At 37.9% G+C, this 19,979-nt stretch overlaps 7 protein-coding genes across 12 annotated transcripts in view; 4 read left to right on the top strand and 3 right to left on the bottom strand.

The window, feature by feature from the left end:
- LOC104816900 (uncharacterized WD repeat-containing protein C2A9.03) overlaps positions 1-3,346 on the bottom strand; it is a 4,190-nt gene extending 844 nt beyond the window's left edge. The window contains exons 1-11 of the mRNA XM_010545919.1: positions 3,263-3,346; positions 3,066-3,120; positions 2,755-2,911; positions 2,504-2,671; positions 2,314-2,400; positions 1,020-1,154; positions 829-939; positions 654-745; positions 463-568; positions 281-367; positions 20-201 (exon numbers count right to left, since the gene is read on the bottom strand). Of these exons, the coding sequence (XP_010544221.1) occupies positions 20-201; positions 281-367; positions 463-568; positions 654-745; positions 829-939; positions 1,020-1,154; positions 2,314-2,400; positions 2,504-2,671; positions 2,755-2,907 (1,121 nt within the window). The 5' untranslated portion in view covers positions 2,908-2,911; positions 3,066-3,120; positions 3,263-3,346. The remainder of the gene's footprint in view (positions 1-19; positions 202-280; positions 368-462; positions 569-653; positions 746-828; positions 940-1,019; positions 1,155-2,313; positions 2,401-2,503; positions 2,672-2,754; positions 2,912-3,065; positions 3,121-3,262) is intronic.
- Positions 3,347-4,064: 718 nt separating this feature from the next.
- Positions 4,065-5,125, bottom strand: LOC104816906 (heavy metal-associated isoprenylated plant protein 22). Its single transcript, XM_010545932.1, has 2 exons — positions 4,831-5,125; positions 4,065-4,510 (listed from the first exon to the last, which is right to left on the bottom strand). The coding sequence occupies exons 1-2, from the start codon at positions 4,985-4,987 to the stop codon at positions 4,215-4,217; spliced, it is 453 nt and encodes a 150-aa protein (XP_010544234.1). The 5' UTR covers positions 4,988-5,125; the 3' UTR covers positions 4,065-4,214.
- A 3,719-nt stretch (positions 5,126-8,844) lies between these two features.
- On the top strand, positions 8,845-10,418 carry LOC104816913 (putative 60S ribosomal protein L30-1). The gene is made up of 6 exons (XM_010545944.1): positions 8,845-8,906; positions 9,006-9,055; positions 9,157-9,262; positions 9,391-9,492; positions 9,999-10,067; positions 10,169-10,418. The coding sequence occupies exons 2-6, from the start codon at positions 9,035-9,037 to the stop codon at positions 10,207-10,209; spliced, it is 339 nt and encodes a 112-aa protein (XP_010544246.1). The 5' UTR covers positions 8,845-8,906; positions 9,006-9,034; the 3' UTR covers positions 10,210-10,418.
- Positions 10,419-10,682: 264 nt separating this feature from the next.
- LOC104816921 lies at positions 10,683-11,535 on the top strand. 3 transcript variants are annotated; one of them, XM_010545956.2, is made up of 2 exons: positions 10,683-11,191; positions 11,312-11,535. In XM_010545956.2, the coding sequence occupies exons 1-2, from the start codon at positions 10,875-10,877 to the stop codon at positions 11,508-11,510; spliced, it is 516 nt and encodes a 171-aa protein (XP_010544258.1). In that variant the 5' UTR covers positions 10,683-10,874; the 3' UTR covers positions 11,511-11,535. The 3 variants fall into 3 exon arrangements, with proteins under 3 accessions (XP_010544258.1, XP_010544275.1, XP_010544267.1); XM_010545973.2 differs by having other exon boundaries at positions 10,683-11,177; positions 11,298-11,535; XM_010545965.2 differs by having other exon boundaries at positions 10,683-11,078; positions 11,199-11,535.
- A 96-nt stretch (positions 11,536-11,631) lies between these two features.
- Positions 11,632-12,086, bottom strand: LOC109116987. Its single transcript, XM_019203396.1, has one exon. It carries the CDS (start codon positions 11,981-11,983, stop codon positions 11,762-11,764), a length of 222 nt encoding a protein of 73 aa, XP_019058941.1. The 5' UTR covers positions 11,984-12,086; the 3' UTR covers positions 11,632-11,761.
- A 1,434-nt stretch (positions 12,087-13,520) lies between these two features.
- Positions 13,521-16,137, top strand: LOC104816939 (uncharacterized protein At4g37920, chloroplastic). Of its 2 annotated transcripts, none has more exons than XM_010545984.2 (6): positions 13,521-13,777; positions 14,252-14,628; positions 14,724-14,895; positions 15,102-15,346; positions 15,474-15,661; positions 15,752-16,137. In XM_010545984.2, exons 1-6 carry the CDS (start codon positions 13,627-13,629, stop codon positions 15,909-15,911), a joined length of 1,293 nt encoding a protein of 430 aa, XP_010544286.1. In that variant the 5' UTR covers positions 13,521-13,626; the 3' UTR covers positions 15,912-16,137. The 2 variants fall into 2 exon arrangements, with proteins under 2 accessions (XP_010544286.1, XP_010544289.1); XM_010545987.2 differs by having other exon boundaries at positions 14,258-14,628.
- Positions 16,138-16,484: 347 nt separating this feature from the next.
- Positions 16,485-19,891, top strand: LOC104816946. 3 transcript variants are annotated; one of them, XM_010545994.2, is made up of 13 exons: positions 16,485-16,680; positions 16,803-16,926; positions 17,153-17,240; positions 17,322-17,421; positions 17,514-17,587; positions 17,726-17,797; positions 17,925-18,002; positions 18,116-18,240; positions 18,386-18,458; positions 18,587-18,648; positions 18,752-19,135; positions 19,233-19,332; positions 19,545-19,891. In XM_010545994.2, exons 2-13 carry the CDS (start codon positions 16,847-16,849, stop codon positions 19,746-19,748), a joined length of 1,440 nt encoding a protein of 479 aa, XP_010544296.1. In that variant the 5' UTR covers positions 16,485-16,680; positions 16,803-16,846; the 3' UTR covers positions 19,749-19,891. The 3 variants fall into 3 exon arrangements, with proteins under 3 accessions (XP_010544296.1, XP_010544302.1, XP_010544290.1); XM_010546000.2 differs by having other exon boundaries at positions 16,806-16,926; XM_010545988.2 differs by having other exon boundaries at positions 16,485-16,926.
- The last annotated feature ends 88 nt before the right edge of the window (positions 19,892-19,979 follow it).

Here is a 19,979-nt window from a genome sequence, read left to right on the forward strand (position 1 = left end):
CGGGAATGGTTCTCGAGGCTTGAACCGCAGAGCCCTAATGGCTCCCATGTTTCCCTTTAGGACAGCTAATGACTGAGTCGGGTTTCGTATGTCCCATAACCGGCATGTTGTGTCTTGGTTGCCCGTGGCTAGGACCAGCCCGTTCGGGTGCCAAGCCGACGCGAAGGAATAGTCCTGGTGGCCCCTGAGACTAGCACTCACCTGCGTGTACATGTGTTCATGTGTATGCATGTATATGACTACACCATATGTATATGTATAAAGGCAAATGTTTTCTTACTTTTCCGGACTGAGAATCAACGATCAAGCACTCGGGACTGTCCCCGAGAACAGCGAGCAGCTTTTCATCTGGATTAGTGGAGATATTCTGCAGGAAAGACAGGTGGGTTATGAGACAGTTTGGCATCTAAGGCTTTGACGGCTTTGGGGAAAAGTGAGTGGAGATGAGCTGTGGAAACTCACATTTACAGACCAACGGAAGGTGAAGTCGTTGATACGTGCACAGTTCTGAGCATCGAATACCCGAATCTTGCAGTCATTATTTGCAGCCATTAGATTCAGGGAGCCACTGTAACAAGAAGAGAAGAAGATTCAATCACAGGTTTCAGCATTATGGAATAACCAGAAACATGCCTCTATTCTCCGGTCCTTACCTGGGGCTTCGGTATACGTCAACTGCATTTGTGATGGCGTTTTCTGACGTTGAAAGCCTTGTACAAAACACTACCCCTGGCTGATTCACATGCTGAGAAAGAGGAACCACGAAAGTTAGACCGTGGCAAAGGATTATATAACCGAAAAAAGTCGTCTTTTGGAGAACGAAAGAACCTTGCAGATAAACTCCCCATCGAACCCGCCTAACACGATCAAGTTTTCTTTGACGGCCATACTGCTAATTTGCACTCTGGAGAGTGGTTGGGACAACAATCCAGGATGTCTCTGTTGGCATATCCAGTAGGAGGTTAAAACAATCTTAATCCACATTGTCACGACAGATCCATTAGGAACAGAGTTCTTACCAAAGTGGGGGTAATTGGTCTAGAAACGTTAAGCACTTCTTTCCCTCGACGGAGTAGAGATGACCAGTGCGTGACCGAATAGTTCTGTGTTAGGTATACATCATGTTTTGAAGTTGCCCATACCAAGTTTCTCAGCTGCAATGTATAAATCAAAGGATCCATGAATACACAACATCCAGCCACAAGAACTAAATAACTCAATAAAAAATCCTTCAACTAGTTTGTTCATAGGCATCTGAACCAACATCCAAGATATCATCCAGTGTTTTAAATTAAATATGCATGAAAAGATTAGTTCCATTTTGAATGCAAAAGAAACTCTATAGATTACTCAAGCTATGAACCAGCAGCTGCAAACTGTTTTAAATTAAAACCCCATGTTTACTAAAAAAAACCCAGGTTGAGTCGAGCATCATTTCGGGTCAGGACCATTAGGGACTGTGACAAACACACTATATGCAATTGTATAAAACATGTAATGACAAAAGTTCGAAAGGTGCTTCAATGAAATATGAAAACTTAACAATAAGATGCAAATGACCATAACAGAGAAATACAACTCTATCTAGACACATGGGTATCGGGACCTCTTAAATGCTCAAACATTCTCCTATCGTACCCAATATTTATGGCGCTGGCTGCTCAGATATTACTCCCAACTTCATTAGAGGCTGAAATATGAGAAAATTTGTCCTAAATGCCAAAAAAGGTTAAGCAGTGCATTTATAATTCAAAGTTACAGAAGAAGAATTACTGCTCCAAGATCATAAAGGCAATTAACTCGAATGCCCAAAATGTTGAAAAAGTGTGTAAAAAACTTGAATTCAGAATGTCTAAAAGGAACAGAAGATAGTATCACCCATTTTGTCGCCCTGGACATGGACTGTACTCAGGGACCATTGGTCAACCAGAAGCACTTTTTCAGATATAAGCTTAGCTACCTGCTCATAGTTAGATAATCTTGGACATTCCACTAGAGTGGCTGCAGATGAGATGCAAATGCCGTATGCCAATAACAAACTATTAACCAGACCAATATGGGTATAGAAGTTCAAATTATTCTTATGATGCACAATATTTACAAGAGAAAAACCTGTGAGAAAAAGATATGGAACTCCTAGAACAGATGAAGTAAATTAGAGAAGGCTCAACTCAAGTATGAAGTAAGAAATTTGATGCTACCTTCTCTAACATGCAAATAGTTTGGCAAAAAATACTAGAAAATCGCGTGCAAAAACTTGCAAATAACCCTTAAAATTGCATATAAAGTGAATGAGCACAACAAAATCTCTACCTGAAAATGCACAATAGTGGATTTGACAAGCCTTGTGTTGAACTGGAAGTCGTAAAAGTTCTTTCCTTTTTCGGTTTGAAGAGATTCCTGTCAGTTGTAACATTTCTAATCACTACTTGAAGAATGACCAAGCTGTGCTAACAAGAACGAATAGTAAGAGAAAGAATCTACTCAGTTCAATAAAACTAACCTTATCAACCTTTTCTCGAGAGATCAAAAGATTCTCAAAGTTTTCATACTGTTTCAACCTGGTTTCCCGGAACTCGCCTCTCGTGTACTTGAACCTTTCCCATGGAACCCCCTGAATGTCTTTGCCATTTCTTGCTTCATAAGCCGACGTATCAGTCTTAGGCTTACTCTATGGTAACAAAAACTCCAGATCATTCCAGGAATTTGGGACATGAATCTGTGGAACATCAATAAGAATCGTGAGAAATATACCGTTTCAGAATCATCCTCAAAATCGGAATCCGAGACCTCGGAATCATGATCCCTCTGGGGCTTGGTGATTCTGAACGAGTTGTGATCGAAATCGGTGATGTCAGAGCACTCATCAGCAACGTAATCATGGTTATCACTGTTGAATTCCGCCATTATCCTACAAGTAGACACTCTATTCGATCAGATACAAACCTTAAATCAACACACATCAAACTCTCTCCTCCATTCCAAAATATAATCAGAAAATTTTCGTTCAAACGCATTTCTCAACATACACCTTACCAAAAACTAAGACATCAAACGGAAGTTACCTCTCGTAGGCAGTTCCTGGGAAACAGGAGGCGTCCTATGCTGACAGCGCAAAAACTTCAAGGGCAAAAAATCGAAAGAGAGAAAAAAGCGGATTTTCTCAGAGAAAGCGGAATTTCCCAGGAAACTCCACAAAACGAACAGAAACCGATATTCTCAGGAAAATACAAACGATACACAATATGACGACAAATTTTACCAGGAAACAGGCAACACTGAAAACGAAAAGGAAGGAGAAGACCCGCGAAGAAGAGTCCAGCGAGAGAGAGTATACTTTTGCCAGAGGTCTTTCAAATAATGGTGTTGGGAGGTCCTTCGATAATAAAGCAGAAAATGTGGGCCATACTCGGCCCCTACCTGGGCCCACACAAAAATTTACTAATAATTATTAGATCCGTGGGCTTATGAATTGGGCCCACAGTTTAGCAAGTGGTCCCAAAGATAAGACGCCTCCTTGTTTTTTTAATCAAAACGAAGTTTAAGTGGGCGACCTAAAAAAGGGCCGAAGAGATTCGGATTGAGTCAGAGGGTTTGGGATTGGTGTAAATTGGTTCGGGTAAAGCCCAATAGTATTATGTAATGTCGTTGATGGGCCCATTTGATCGAAACAACGGCCACTTTCACTTGTAAGCCCAGTTTCTTATAACAAAATTGCAAAATTGTATACCATAGAAATATTTAATTTAAAATAGATTTCTATTGGAATGCATAATATATATATATATATATATATATATATGATCACCCCAATCCGTGGTGATCGGGTAACTGGTCGAGAAGGGTAGTGGGCCAAGGCCTATAATAGCTCACCTACATGGGCCTGGTGTCGTGGCCCATAATGTGTAAAAAGGATTAAAAAACTTGGAATATTATCAAGGTTTCTGTATAAAAATAACGGGACCAAAAAGTATGTAATCATGATAAAACCTTTTATCAGTAATTGGATAAATGTCCTTTTCAATAGATATTATCAAATTCTTCACAGTCCAAAAAGCTTTACAGGCACGAAACCAAACACGATTTCTCACTTTTTATTTATATGTTTATTTAATAGCATTCTTACCACGATGATTGATTGCCTTTTACCAAAAATTAATAATATATGATACATATACATAATTAAAAAACTAATATCAATAGTGGTAAGAAATCTACACGATGGAGCAAGAATTAGGGTTCTCGTCGCTGAACATGATGGTGTAACGGTCGTCGACGGTGGTCTCGGACAGGGCGGCGGTGTCGGGGACTTTGCGAACCATGTTGGGCGGAGCCTTCTTGTCGTAAGCCTGAGATATGTACGGATGAGCCACCATCGTGTACGGGACGTACGGCCACAGCTCCACCTTCTTCTTCGTCGATTTCGCCGCCTCCAGCACTTTCTTCGGCTCCACGTAACCTGTCACCGTTACCTTCTGTTGCTTCGCGTCCACGTCCACCGTTTTCACCCCTTTTTCACATTTTTTCTCTTTCATAATTCAGTATTTTCACTATTAAACTTGAATCTTTTGTGTGTTTATATATATATTTTATTTAGTTTCGATAATCATGTGGATCAATACTATCAATTATATGTTTAATACGATCAATTTAAGTGATTTATTTTACCATTATAAGAATATACATGTGTGCGTGTGTGTCCAAGCTCTATCATTTGGGCTCAAATTCAGGCTTAGTTCCATATGTGTGTGTATATATATATATATATATGCATGCTAACGTGAATGTGAGTGTGATAAACGTATACACACACACACACAAAACATATACCTTTGACGCCGGAGAGGATGTGTTTGATCTTACGTTCGCAACCTTCGCAATCGATTCGGGCCACTCGAAGAGCCACTGTCTGCATCTGTTTCTTCTTCTTCTTCTTCGTTTTCTTCAGCAATTCAGAGATGTATTCCATCGTTCCTTCCACTCCCATCTTTCGATTCTATTGACAATTTTGATATCAATCTTGAATCCAAAATATATATATAAAAAAGGGTTGATTCTTTTGAATGATGAAGGAGACGAGAGAGGTTTAGGTGAAGTGACGAAGAAGTGGGGAAGAAGGGCACTTGCCTTGTGGCGTATGAAACGGGGTGGGGTTGTGGACTTTATTTGAATTTATAATGAAATTGAGTGGTGAATGATAGATTATTATTTAATTTATTTATCTAAATTGTATATTTTAAATAATTAAAAGGGCTTGGGGTATAAATATCTAAATCTTGTTGCGTTTAAAATTATTGCCTCTTAAAAGGGGAAACCAGAGACAATTGGATTTGGACTTAGAAAGTGCAAGAAGCTTCCATGTAAAAAATAAAAAATCACTCGTTCTTTATTATTATTATTATTATTATTATTATTATTATTATTATTATTATTATTATTATTATTATTATTATTATTATTATTATTATTATTATTATTATTATTATTATTATTATTATTATTATTATTATTATTATTATTATTATTATTATTATTATTATTATTATTATTGTGTTTGGATATGTAAAATAGTATTTACCTTTTTATATTGAAATATGTAATTACCGACTAAATTTTCCAAGTTGCAGTTTACCGTACAAACGACTTATTTAACTTAAACCATAAGTTACAATAATTATTTTCGGAGTCAACCAAAAAAATTATATATATATATATATATATATATACTTTTTATTATTTTGTTTTAGTGCTTTGATGTTATATTACATTTTGTTAGTGAATTAATATGATATAAATTCATAACAGATTTCGTCAATAAAATTTATATCTCACAAAACAATATATTTAAGTTTAAAAGAGTTTAATTAATGGAGCAGAAAAAGAAAATGCATTGTCCGGATTTTGATAATTTAAGGTTGTTTTGCATTGAATGGAATTCAAAATTTTTTTTATTCACATTTAATATTTCGAAATAAACTACTGGTTGGATTAAAAAAAATAATAATAATAAAATAAGGGGTAATGATTGAGTCCGAGGGATTTCCGATGGCATAATCAGACGCCACGTTGTACCATAAGACAGATGCCATGTAAGCACATACATTCGTGTTGCTGACATGGATGACACGTGTTTCTTGTTGATTGTGTCGACGGCTTGGCTGATTGAAATTTGTGGCTGGCCATGGGGGCCCACGTGAGAAAAACTTAATACATTGAAAATGACTTTCATGCAATATTGGATGAGTAGGTAGGACAGGTGGCACAAAATTGAAATTTACTCATATATAGGTGTGTGGCGGATTAGTTAAAAAATGACTGCACGTTACATATATGTATATGTATATGTATATGTAGATGTATATAGACAGACACACATATATATATCGTAGCAAGACCGATGGAACAATAAAGAATTTTAGAGCTTGACCATGCAAATATACGATATTATGGCTTTCATCCCAAATCAATGGAGAGATACAAAAATAATAAGAAAATGGCAAAACCAATGAATGAGTATTACCCTGCCATGCAAATCGATGAGTATTATATTATTCTTAATCAGTTTTTATTAGGAGGGTATTGTAGCTGGATTTATTAGGATGGAATAATATATAGGCCTGTGTCTCAATTGAATTTATTTTTAAAAATTACTTGGATAGGAATTTATAATAACAAAAGAAATTAGAATTGAATATGATTATAATCTAAAAATTTGAAGGTTTTTTTTAATAAAAATAAATAAATATATTTTTTTATTTTGCATAAGCAGAGTCATTTCAAAGGTGGAGCCTATATATGATATGGTGCATTTGTCTGCTACATCATTTAAATGGTTAGGGATGTAAAATGAGTCCGGTTCGCGGACTGGCTGCCAGCCCATATTTTTCCGAATCGGGCTCAAGTATTTCGAACCCATAAAAAAAACGGGTCATACGAGTCAACCCGTCACGAGCCGGGCCTATGGCGAGCCAACCCGTCACGATCTGGGCTAACTCGCAGGCCAGAAAAATATTTATTTTTTAAAAAATTTAAATTTTTTTATATATTTTTATATATACAAATTTTATTTTTATTACATATTTGGTTTATTTTGTTTAAAAATTTAATTTTTTATTATATTTTAGATATTTTAAAAATATTTTAAATATTAAAATTATTTTAAAATATTTTTTAGTATTAAAATTTTATTTTTAAAATTTATATATTTGGCTCGCGGGCCGGCTCCTTTGACTCACGAGTTAAGACTATTTGGGTTGGACTAACCTATTTTTGATTCGCTAAAAAACGGAAATGGGTTGGACTGGACTGGACTGAAATTTTTCCAGATCGGGACGGTCCGGGCCAGTCCGTTTTACACCCCTATAAATGGTAGACACCAAAGACGATATCGAAGTAGAATGACAATCTATTTCATAGAAGGAATAGGAAATGTAAGTTATGATATGAGAGACTTCTTAACAGCAAAAAAAAATAAAGTAAAGAAATAACATACCAACATCTAAATGACAAATGGAAGAATAAAGCAAATCTAAAAACCAAACAAAGAAAGGATGACTGTGATCAAAGTTTGCATGCAGTTTAATGAAAGAAGATATCACACATATCAGAGCAAAGATAAGATGCATATTCAGAGTCCAACCAAGGAATCAAGAAGAGAGGTTTTATAAATAGAGAAGACAATGCAGTAGAAGAACCTACGAGACTATCGCTATTAATTTGAAAGCAAAGTGTGTGATTTTGGTGAGTGATATATATATGAGGAATATTGATGAGAGTCAATTGATAAAACGTGAAGTGTATTTGACATTCAAATAACATATGAACCACTCACTAAACCTAGATATGGTCTAGGATAACACGAGGTATATGTTACACATAATGTTTTGTATTGGTAGAATTCCGTTTGATATGAAGTTTTATTCAAGAAGAGTGAAAAAGGGAAGATTGAATGATATTTGGAAAGGATAGAAGTGTACTTCATTTGTATTAAAGAAATAGAACCAGTTGTTTGAAAGATTTCTTGAAAGAGAAATAATGTGAATATACTTTTTCAAAAGCAAAATACTTGAGGGTGATATTGTTTGCCACTATGGCCACATGGCTTCTTCAATCATGGACCGTTTCATTACAACATCTACTATGTCTTTTATTGCTTCATGATTTCGGACCAAACATTACCATTGAACCCTTTTATTACAAGTGTCAACACTGTTTCCATTCGAAATTATTATATCCATATTATACAGTCTATTCGATAATGACATTTCCCCTCGTTTGCGGCACCAATTTGCAATGGTCCTTATACGCATAGGACAGGGGTCACATTTGGCATACGCGAATAAACGAGATTTGAATTCGTTTTGTAAATTGAGATTAGTCTCGTATGGGTTCAAATTTGGTTTTCGCGGGCTCACCACCAGACGTATGGTATAGTTTTAAAAATACCATTTATATTTTTTTAAAATTAATTACAATTATAAAATATTTGTTAATGAATCACAAAATTATTGTAGAAATTTGAACTTGATATCAGAATTATTGGAATATTCAAATTATTCAAATATCTAAAATTCACATAATATCATTTTTTTTGTGATCGGGGAAGTATGTCATTGGCTAACTAAGTAACTAGGACAGCATCTAGAACGGTACTCGTAGGTGTTCAAATATTTATTTATATATATATAGATTCAAAGTTTTGCAGGCTTTGTATTTTTTGTATGGGCTTAGTTGGGTCCAAAATTATTAGGCTATGTCTTTTTGTATTGGGCCTGCACGTGTGAGTCACGTGTCCATTGAGTTTGGAGTTCGAAAACCCTAGTTAGGGTTCCAGCCCTTTTTCTATCTGTGTTCCTTTCATTTTGCGCCACTCTGAAGCCTCTGTTCCCCCGAAGAAGACCACCGAGGTAAAATTCCCATTTATTTCACCGAATTTTGTAGCCAATCTTCGTCGAATTCAGTCGCTGAAATCTATATTTGTGCTTTGTTTCTCTCCGATTTTGAAGGAAATCGGCATCTGTTGGTTGCGGCGAAGATGGTGACGGCGAAGAAGACGGTATGTTCTTCGATTTAATCCTGAACCTCAGATTTTTATCGTCGGGTTTCACGATCTGGTGATTCTGATTCTGATATGGCATTTTCCGAGAATAATTGCAGAAGAAGTCCCATGAGGGAATCAACAGCAGATTGGCTCTGGTGATGAAGAGTGGCAAATACACTCTAGGGTACAAATCTGTTCTTAAGTCCCTTCGCAGCTCCAAAGGTAACCTTTTTTTTTGTTGCCTCTTTGTTGGATTCATTTGCTTCGCGTTATGGTAATGTCATGAGGATATATGTGGAGGAGATGGCGGGCTTAGGTTGTGTAGTTGGTTTCGGTTTGTGGTTGTATAGGTAAGCTGATACTTATATCCAACAACTGCCCACCACTGCGGAGGTCAGAGATTGAATACTATGCTATGCTTGCTAAAGTTGGAGTTCACCATTACAATGGAAGTAAGTGATTCTTGCCATTGTAATGTTATGTTATCTCCTTTGATTTTGACAAAATGGTATGTATGTAGCTGGTAGGACGTTGTGGTCGATTTGTGGGTATATTGTTATTGTCTAGTTCTTCGCCTTTTTTTTTCTCGTGCTTTCGTTGTTGTGTCCTGAGGTTATAATGACGAATGAAGCAAAAACCGGGCGAGATGGCTTACCGTTGTTGTTTCCTTTGGACTACTTATTCTGTTACTGGGTTAAAATATTTGGCTTTGCTCACAATTCCACACAAATTAGACACTTATGTTCATGCTATAGGATTAGTTCATAAATGGTATGTCTTTAATCTATTATCCATGGGTGTGATCAAGATTGTTGGTGTATCTGTTTCTGTTTTGTAAAGCCAAGAACACAGAAGACTTTGGTTAACATTTGGGTTGATGGCTTTTCCTATATGTGTATTCAGAAATGTTTATATAAGTTTTATTTTCTTACCTTTGTTTTTGTCTTATTGCTCACAGACAATGTCGATCTGGGTACTGCCTGCGGAAAATACTTCCGTGTGTCATGCCTCAGCATCGTCGATCCTGGTACATTTTGCTTGTAAATGTTCCATACACAAGACGTATATGCGATGTCGTGAAATCTCGCAATACCCATCTCATCTCGCCTCTGTTGTTCAATGTTTCAGGTGACTCTGATATCATCAAGGCTCTTCCTGGCGATCAGTGATTTAATATTATCTTGGATTTTGGCCCTCTCATCTCTTTTTGTTATGCAACATTAGTGTGTTTCTCCATGATCGTCGCCTCCTATTATGTTGGAATTCTCACACTTTTGTGGCTGTCCTATAATACAAGACTTCATGTAGGTTCTGCTTTGGTGTCTGACACTCCTTTTTTTACTTCTATATCTTGAGTTATGATTCTGGACTTACTATTTATGACCCGGCTATCCAACACATTTCCTAGAGAGAAACATGTTTTCAGCATGTCACATCGTGTAATTTCGTGTGGTTTGTATAGTTTACACATCAAATCTGCGTCACATTAACATATAAGCCCATTTGCTATTATGGGTTTTTAATTTTTATTCAATAAAGCTTCTAAAATGGTAATAATTCAATTTAAATTTAGGCAATTTGAGATGCTTAATCTTCTGTGTCATTCATAGTATTGCAGAGTAATTATCAAATAATGCTTACGTTGTCTGTGTTAATCCTCGTGCGTATCTGCGAGCAATTTTTAAGTTTTCTTCAAGATAATACCAAATTAATTTCTCTTTATGAAACGGTTGTGATTGGCATCCCTCTCTTTATAAAAACCGTTTCGTTCTAATTTCTCGGAGAAGATAAAAAATCGAAACAGAATTTACCCATTTAACGGCGACAATCGAACATGCTCCTCCAAGCTTTTCCATCATCATCATCGGAGATCTCTCCCGCCGGCGATATAGCCTGGACGGGAACTTCGCCGGAGACCTCCGACGGAACGGAACAGTTCGACGCCGTCACGCACCGGGAGGAAGGCGAACGGAGACAACCGCCGGCAACGGCGGGGATATACATTCGACGGAAGCTGCCGGGGAGGAAGATGGCGGAGGATCCGCCGGCGATTAAGTCGACGTCGGTGATGAAGAGGTACCACACGAGCGACGGACGTCTGATTCTCCGGGAAGAGACGGCGACGCATCGCGAGTACTTGAGGGCCCACAGATCCAAGTATCCGCCGGCGATTAAGTCGACGTCGGTGATGAAGAGGTACCACACGAGCGACGGACGTCTGATTCTCCGGGAAGAGACGGCGACGCATCGCGAGTACTTGAGGGCCCACAGATCCAACGGTCGCCTGAGGCTGGAACTTGTCTCCCTAAACGTCGTCGTTCGCCGGCAAGGAGAAGGGGAGGACGACGACGGAGGGATCATCCAGTGCGGGAAGGTGCATGGGAACACGTGTTCTTATATCGAATCTCAGCCGTCCATCACGCGCTTACGTTCTCGCCTCCTCCAAGTGCCGGTGACGGAGACGCACTAAAGATAGGAATCTCCAAAACTCATGTACATACTCTAGTGTTTTTTTCTTTCTTTCTCTGCATCTCCTTTAATATTCATTGGAAGCGGCAATATATACAGTTTGTATATATAATACCCATATATATGCGCGAACATGTGCAAGAGAATAAAAAAGAAATCAATTAAACAAATAACCAGTTACAAGACAATACACACAGACATACATAGATATATACGTAATAAGAACACACACACTCTTGTCTTGTGCAATGTTTATGAATCAGCAGAAGAAACCTTGGGGTTGTTCTTGTTCTTGGGATTCTTATTGGATTTGAAAAGCTTCCAAGTTGTTTTGTCGTCTTCTGTCACCACGTTTTCCTCTTTCTTCCTCTGCTTGATGGAAGCAAGCTTCTTCTTCACCTTCTCCCTGTGAATACTCCTCATTGCGTAAACCTCTGCAAAACCCGTCGTCCCTATTCCACTTCCACCGAACATTTCGATCCAAAAAGACTCGATCTTTCGATCGGAAAACGTTACACACAGAGAGAGAGAGAGAGAGAGAGAGAGAGGCTATGAGAAGAGATATGTACTGAGGTTTAAAGAAGGGGATGGGGATGTGTATATATAAGGGAAGGTGCAGTTACGTGGAACTTTCATTTCGGCGATCATTAGGCAGCCAAATGGGATTTTCCTTTCTTTTTTTATTTTTTGGAATTAAAAAAAAAACACAGTTTCTAAGAAAAAGAGAAAAGGTATTGCTTGCAAAGAGAGGTATTGATTATGTACTCTACATGTGATGGGAAGCAATAATCCCCATCAAAGGGACAAGCACAATATCTATACAATATTATTATTACTAATATTTTTTTTGACAAAATATTACTAATATTTTAATTAATTATATTGCATATTGTTCTTATTTTTTTTCAGATTTTATAAAATGATTTTTAAAAAATTTAATAAATTATTCAGAGTGAATAAAATATTGGATTCATAAAAAGGGAAAATAGAATGATTATAGGATAGAAAAATTAATAATAAAAAATAAAGAATAAGGTAGCAATTTTATTTTATGACACGGAGGAGAAGAAACGTGGACTTTACATATAAGGTCAAAGTCAGTCAACATCGACAGTGGGGGGTTTCCTCTTATTTCACGCATGACGTCATCTCCTCGGAAACTTTCTAAGAAAATATCGATTTAAGGAAAACAAAATACATAGAAGCAATGTTTTTTAGATTAAACATGTACGAATTCGAACGGTACGTTTACAGAGATTTATAACCATTTTTTTTCAAAACCTTAAATAACGTTTTACCAATTTAGCCAAGGACGTTCGTCTTATGTCATGCGTGACGTGTGTCTTCCATCCAAAATATATGATTTTATTTAGCAGTAGATTCAACTTCATGTACCATGGGCAATTGCCGACCCCCCCCCCTCCAAAAAAAAAAATATAACCGGAGAGGTATTTAATAAAGTTATTCAATAATTTTATAAAAATTACAGAGAAATCAAAATTTTTTAATTAGATGAATGGAGACGTGAGATCTTGTATTTCCACATATAGATCCTCCCATGTCAATGGGCAAAAGTAAAATCCCAAACCACAGACAAATTCCACAAAAACCATATCACTGCTTCCAAAATCATCATATATTTGAAATTTCGGAAACAAAAAAAAAATCACACCTTTCAAGAAAATTAATAAAATAGAGATTAAAGTCTACAAATGGTGAAGAAAACATCAGAATTTAACTATCAATTCTTATGCAAAATAACTGATTATGATGTCATAATTAAGGAATGTAATCATATTGTTATAGATACATGTCCATGCTTCAAAGAATACAAGTATGGATTTCAGACCATGTGAGCTTCACACTAATACGTAACAGCCCTTTCGCTTACGAGTTATCACGAAAATGCCACGGTATTGGCTGTATTGAAACGGCGCCGTATTTATTTTGGGCCTTATCAATGGGCCGGTATTATGATTATAGACGCTGTTGCTGTTTCGTTTGCCGGCGTTGTTTCTGGTCCGAGAGGTTTTTGGCGAGGAAATATCTGCCTTCGTCTTCGTCTTCGTCTTCGGTCTTCTCCGGCCCAAAACCCTACCAAGAAGCTCTTTTCTTCCATGGAAATGGCTTCTGTCTCTCTTCAGTTTTCTCTCTCTTCTTCAGTCTCGAGCTTTCGAACAGTTGAACATCGAGCTCGTCCTGGTGCTTCTCTGTTTCTCGCCGGGAATCAAGCACGGGTCTCTTATGATGTTTCCCGAATCAGACAAGGTAAGGCTTTGGTTCTGTTGGAAATCTGCGGAGGTTTAGGAACTTTGTGTTATATCGGTTCCAAGTGATTAACAGCCAACCAAACCACGGTAAATTTAGCTATTCCGCGGTTGAAGGACTTAGAATCTATTTGTTTCATCTGATATTTTCACTTTTTTCGGAATAAGAAGGATTCGAGTGAACGATTAGTGAAATTCTTTGGTTGGATTTATTATATTCGATCAAATGCTCGTGAAAACGTAATTTGTTTTTCCTTTTCCCTTTCCTGTTTGATTCTTGCATCAAAATAACTTCAGGGTTTTGCTTCATAGCATCTGAATTTGAAATTCTTCTAATTTCTTTCGTTTGTATTTTTTGTGAAGATGCTTAGAAATCCCATTACCTTATTGTATGAATTCGAAAATTTCCCTCTCTCTGGTTGCAGCATCAGATAATTAGAGTTAGAGTGTGTATAATTGTTGGATTGTTGTTAAGTTCCAGGATTTTCTCCTAAACTCCTAAACTCCAACCGTGGATTCGCTGTTTATGCTGTTGTGGATGATAAAAGCGTTTGCCCGAAAGATAGCCCGGGATTTTCTGGAGCTTCACCTGGTTATGACAATGGAGAAACTAAGGATAGTGAAGCTGAAAAGTCAGAACGCCAGAGAATGACCAAAGTTTGTGATAAGCTCATTGAGGTTTTCATGGTGGACAAGCCCACTCCCAGTGATTGGAGAAAGTTACTGGCTTTCAGCAAAGAGTGGGATAATATCCGACCCCATTTCTACAATCGCTGTGAAGAGCGAGCGGATAATGAGGAGGACCCTGGAATGAAGCACAAGCTTCATCGGCTAGGGAGAAAACTGAAAGAGGTTATTTTTTTTTGAAATTCTAGGAATATGTTCATGTCGGTGCAATTCTTCCTTCGTTGCCTGTGTGGTTCAGTGTGTGACATTGCTCTTGTCAGGTCGATGAAGATGTGCAAAGGCACAACGAGCTTTTGAAAGTCATCAAGGGAACACCACCGACTGAAATTGATGAGCTTGTTGCCAGGCGACGTAAAGATTTCACAAAGGAGTTTTTCGTGCATTTGCATACCCTTGCAGCATCATTCCATGACAATCCCACGGAACAGAATGGTAACTCTGATTGTCTGTTACATATAAAATGCAACTAAAGTTTAATGCTTTATGTAACTATGTTTGAAATTTAGACAGTCATGGGTTTGGTCATGAAAAAGAATTCTGCCCTCAACCCCGAAGCAGAAACTCTTGCTTATTCCAGAAAGCTGATAATCGGGGAAATGCAGTACTTACGTTAGTTATTCCTGTTTTATATTTGGAAGCTTTGACGGAACTTGGGAACACGTGTTTGGCGGCTGTACAAGCTTACGATGCATCGGCTGAAACCGTTGAAGCAATCAGTGCTGCAGAGTTGAAGCTGCAAGACATAATCAATTCCCCGTCTCTTGATGCCGCTTGCAGAAAGATCGACAGCTTAGCTGAAAAGAACCAACTTGATTCTGCATTGGTTCTGATGATCTCCAAAGCTTGGTCTGCTGCAAAAGAAACACACATGATGAAAGATGAGGTGCTCACCCATGAACTTCAAAAGCTTGGCTAAAGAATTTCAACTAAGGCAAAAGCCGGGATTTTTTCGCATAAATTTTTAGGCCCGGATTTCTTTGATCCATTCTCGTCTTGCTTGTTCTTACCAGGTAAAAGACATAATGTACCATCTGTACATAAGAGCAAGGGAGAATCTCCAGAAGCAAATGCCGAAAGAGGTGAGAATACTGAAGTATCTCCTCATGATTGAGGATCCCGAGGAACGGATGAGCGCCCTGAAAGATGCGTTCACTCCCGGAGAGGAGCTTGAAGGGATAGACGTAGACTTGTTATACACGTAAGAACGAGAAAAACACCAAAAGCCCCTATTTTGTCCCGACCCCTTTCGGGTACAGATACCTAATCTCCCATCGTTTTTTTTTTGCAGGACGCCGGAGAATCTGCACATGTTGATAAAGACAGTGTTGGAGGCTTACCATTTCAGCAGGGAAGGGAGTTTGGTAAGAGAAGCAAGGGACTTGATGCGGCCTCAGCTCATTTCCAAACTGGAGGAACTCAAGAAACTGGTCGAGAAACACTACATGTGAGATGTTCTGTCTTGTTTTTGTACATGTTCTTCTCTCGTCTACGTAGGAGGAGCTGTTGTAACAATGTAGATGGACGACCGGTGATTTATTCTACTTTATAATATATATACACTGTATGATTTTATAAATCTCTCTCTCTATATCAATGTTGGTCCAAAATGTTTGTACAATTCTTGGATCATGTATCGGTCACATGTTTTCAAAAGCTAAATTTTGTATTTGCTTATTGTACTCAATTAATAAAAACATTCCATGGTTTTTCGTTTTTTTTCTATTAAATTTATTTTCGAATTCAATTTTTCTCAAACGGAAAACGATTTTTTTAACCTGAAAATAACGTATATCAATATGGAGCAAACTAAAATCCAGACAATTTTTAAAAACCTTATTTTGTTTCGTTTCATATATAATTTTCGTTAATTCTGCTTAACAACAGCCAACAGGTAACCCCAAATCTAAGAAGTGGGCCCAGAGCGAGTAATTTACGAAAATTACGCAATCTCCCATTCTTTTACTGAAATTCTAAATGTTCCATAAAAGATTTTATTTTGTGATTTCTTGTCCGACGATTTCAAAACCCCCTCCCTTTGTATAAAAACCAAATCTTAGTCTCGTTTTATGGGATCTCGGAGCGCCCTTCATCTCCGGCGACGGCACCGCCATTGATTCCTCTCTCCGGCCTCGACAAATCGATTATTTATTTATTTTTCTCTTTGTCTTTGTTTTGTTCGCCGTCAAATTCGTCGGAACTCCGTTTCCGTTCCACGAGGTCTATTTCCCCAGCTTCTCATATCACTTCTCATATACAGCGATTCGGTGGTGGTCTTATCCTTCTGTGACTTCTGATCGAGCTAATTCTCCTTCCCTCTTTGCTGTTGGTGTATAAACCAGTAGGATTTGTTAGGGTTTCGGTTTGCAGATGAGGGATCGAATCGATGATGAAACGTTCCAGCAACTGTGCTATTTGCGAGAATTCTAATCGCGCTTCGATTTGCGCCACTTGCGTTAATTATAGGTATGTTTTTTTTTTCCGATTGGCATGTTTTTGTATCGCATGAATTTGATCAATGCAATGCCTCTCTCTACATGCTTAGTGACCCTTATCTTTTGTTGCGCGTTTAAATCCAAATTTCGATTAGCTTCATCGTTAAAAAGCACAAATTTAAGCATTGATTATGTGGGTTTCTGCAAAATTGTATTTTATTTGCTGAGTTCTAGGTCCTGTATTGATTTCCTTTCAGGTTAAACGAGTACAACACGTTGTTGAAGTCACTGAATAATCGACGAGATTCCTTATATTCGAGTTTGAGTGAGCTATTGGTGGCAAAGGTTTGGTGATGGGACCTCTTAGCTATTGGCGTATGTCCTCTTTGTTTTTACCAAATTAATGTTTTGTAAATCTTTTTGCAGGGAAAGGCTGATGATCAGAAAAACTGGAGAGTGCTTCAAAGAGAGAAGCTTTCGAGCTTGAAGGAAAAGCTTCGGCAAAATAAGGAAAAAATAGCCCAAGGTTTTGCATCTCTAGGTCATTAGCGTGATTGCCGTTTGATGTTCTCTTCCTTTGTACACTTTGTTTAAGTAACGTTTCTTGATTTTTATTAGGGAGGGCTAGGATTGAAAGAGAGTCTCATGGCATGAAAGCTAGATACGAGGCTCTGGATTCAGCTCGCTCAATGGTAGTAAAAACAGTTCTCTGTAATGTGGCTTTTGTTCTTGTTCAGTGACACTATTGTTGGAGGCTTCTTTAGATGCCTGCAGTGGAGGAGGTTTTGTTTGAAATTTTGATGGATATCTTGTCATTTGTGTGTTTGCAGCTGGAGAAAAATAGAGTTGAAAAACTTGAGAAGTATTATCCTAATCTAATTTGTACGCAGACCCTGGGCCATGTAAGGAATCCTAGTTCATTTTCATATAATCTGATGTCCACTTTGAATTTAGCCCACATAGCAAGTTTATTTTTAAATATCAGATGTATATACGATTATATAAGTCAAAGTGTTATCTAAATCGCAGATGGCAATCACATCGGAACGCCTTCACAAGCAGTCCGTGGTTATGAAGCAGATATGCAAATTGTTCCCTCAACGACGTGTAAGAATACTAACAAATATGCAAATAGTCCCCTCTTGATGGTATTTACTTAAAAATATATTTTTTTGTATTCTCTAGTCAGTACGTACTTTTACTGCTTTGTATGATCCCAGGTTACTTTTGATGGAGAGAATAAAAATGGTTCTACCGTTCAGTATGATTTGCTTTGCAATGCCCGTCTACCAAGAGGTCTTGACCCTCACTCGGTTCCATCGGAAGTGCTCGCAGCCTCTTTGGGGTAGTGTCCTTGTTATCGTTCTGAAAGGCTATATCTGTTTGTTGAATTTTTGTTTTTGGGTTTCAGCTTTTCTTATTATCCCCTGTATTTTCTGCCCCGCTTTCTTGTGGAGTTGCTGATAAGTTTTCTTTTACATATGGAGCAGGTACATGGTCCAGCTTCTGAATCTTGTGATTCATAACTTGGCTGCTCCTTCACTCCATAACTCAGGTTTTGCGGTAAGATGTTCCTCTCATCTCTGATTTTGAGTCTTGTGTCCCCAAATTTTAAGGAACATATAATAAAACGGTCTCTTTGCAAAAATAAGTGTCCGCTCTTCTTAACCTTGTACATAATTCTCCCGCAGGGTTCTTGCTCCCGTATATGGCAGCGAGATTCCTACAGGGATGCTCGCCCTTCGTCTCGAAGGTTCAACCTTTTTTGAAGTTCCAATTTCACATTTCTGAGCCATGAACCAGAATCAAATAGTTTTATGACACTAAAATTACCTATTGACTTTGACTCTTTGCAGCAACGAGTATCCTCTCTTCATACCTAGGCAAAACTATTGCTCAACCAGCGTAGAAAATTCATGGACAGATAAAAGTTCCAGCAATTTTGGTGTTGCCTCCATGGAATCTGACCGAAGAGCACCCCGCCTGGATTCTTTAGAGAACAATAGCTTTAATTATTCTTTAGCTTCTCCTCATTCAGTCGAGACACACAGAGATCTGCAGAAAGGTATAGCTCTTCTCAAGAAAAGCGTCGCCTGCTTGACAGCGTACTGTTACAATTCATTGTGCCTAGAAATACCTCATGAGGCCTCGACTTTTGAAGCATTTGCCAAATTATTGGCCACGTTGTCGTCCTCCAAGGAGGTCCGATCAGTCTTTTCCCTGAAAATGGCTTCCTCGAGGTAAAAAAAAAATTAATATATAATGGCTTTCTGTTTTCTCTTATATGTACATGACAGTCTAACCTCTTTGTACTTTGGTTCCTGTCTTTTTCTACAGATCATGCAAGAAAGCTCAACAACTAAACAAATCTATATGGAACACAAACTCTGTCATCTCAAGCTCCTTGCTCGAAAGTGCCCATATCTTACCTGTTCCGGTACACGCTTAATTCCTCATCATTCCTGACTATTTTATGTATATATATTGGACCGAACAAATCGAGAAATCTCTGAACACCACCTTACCTAATACATAATCAAACCCCGATTTCGAAAAATCTGGTAGAAACTTTGGCGTCCATCAATTAACGAGTTGATTGTTTTCGGATGGTTTCTTTCTTATTACATCTATCCCCTGATTTCCTTGCAGAGAAACGTAAGTTACAATAACCGTGATCCTAACTCGGCGGCCAGTTTCCTGTCCACGGCCGAAACATCTGAAGACGGGAAAAACGAAGGGCTTACCGATGGATGGGATATGGTGGAACATCCAAAGTATCCACCGCCACCATCGCAGTCGGAAGACATTGAGCATTGGACTCGGGCAATGTTCATTGACACCAAGAAGCAATGATCATATGACGACGACTATGTCTCATCATTGGATTTCCTGATCACTGTATCTATCTAACACAAATTGTACAGAAACAGAATTAGGTTCTGCTTTTGGGTTTCCTTGTAAGAACTGAACCATACAAACTGCTTTTTTTTAGCCCCCGTCGGAGGAGTGCCCATTCCGTAAAGATGACGTGACATTACCAAACTATTACAAATATTTCATTTGTTTATCACAATAACCAATGTT

Source organism: Tarenaya hassleriana, unplaced genomic scaffold (genome assembly GCF_000463585.1).
Source record: "Tarenaya hassleriana unplaced genomic scaffold, ASM46358v1 Cleome1, whole genome shotgun sequence".
In the NCBI taxonomy this organism is placed as follows: domain Eukaryota; kingdom Viridiplantae; phylum Streptophyta; class Magnoliopsida; order Brassicales; family Cleomaceae; genus Tarenaya; species Tarenaya hassleriana.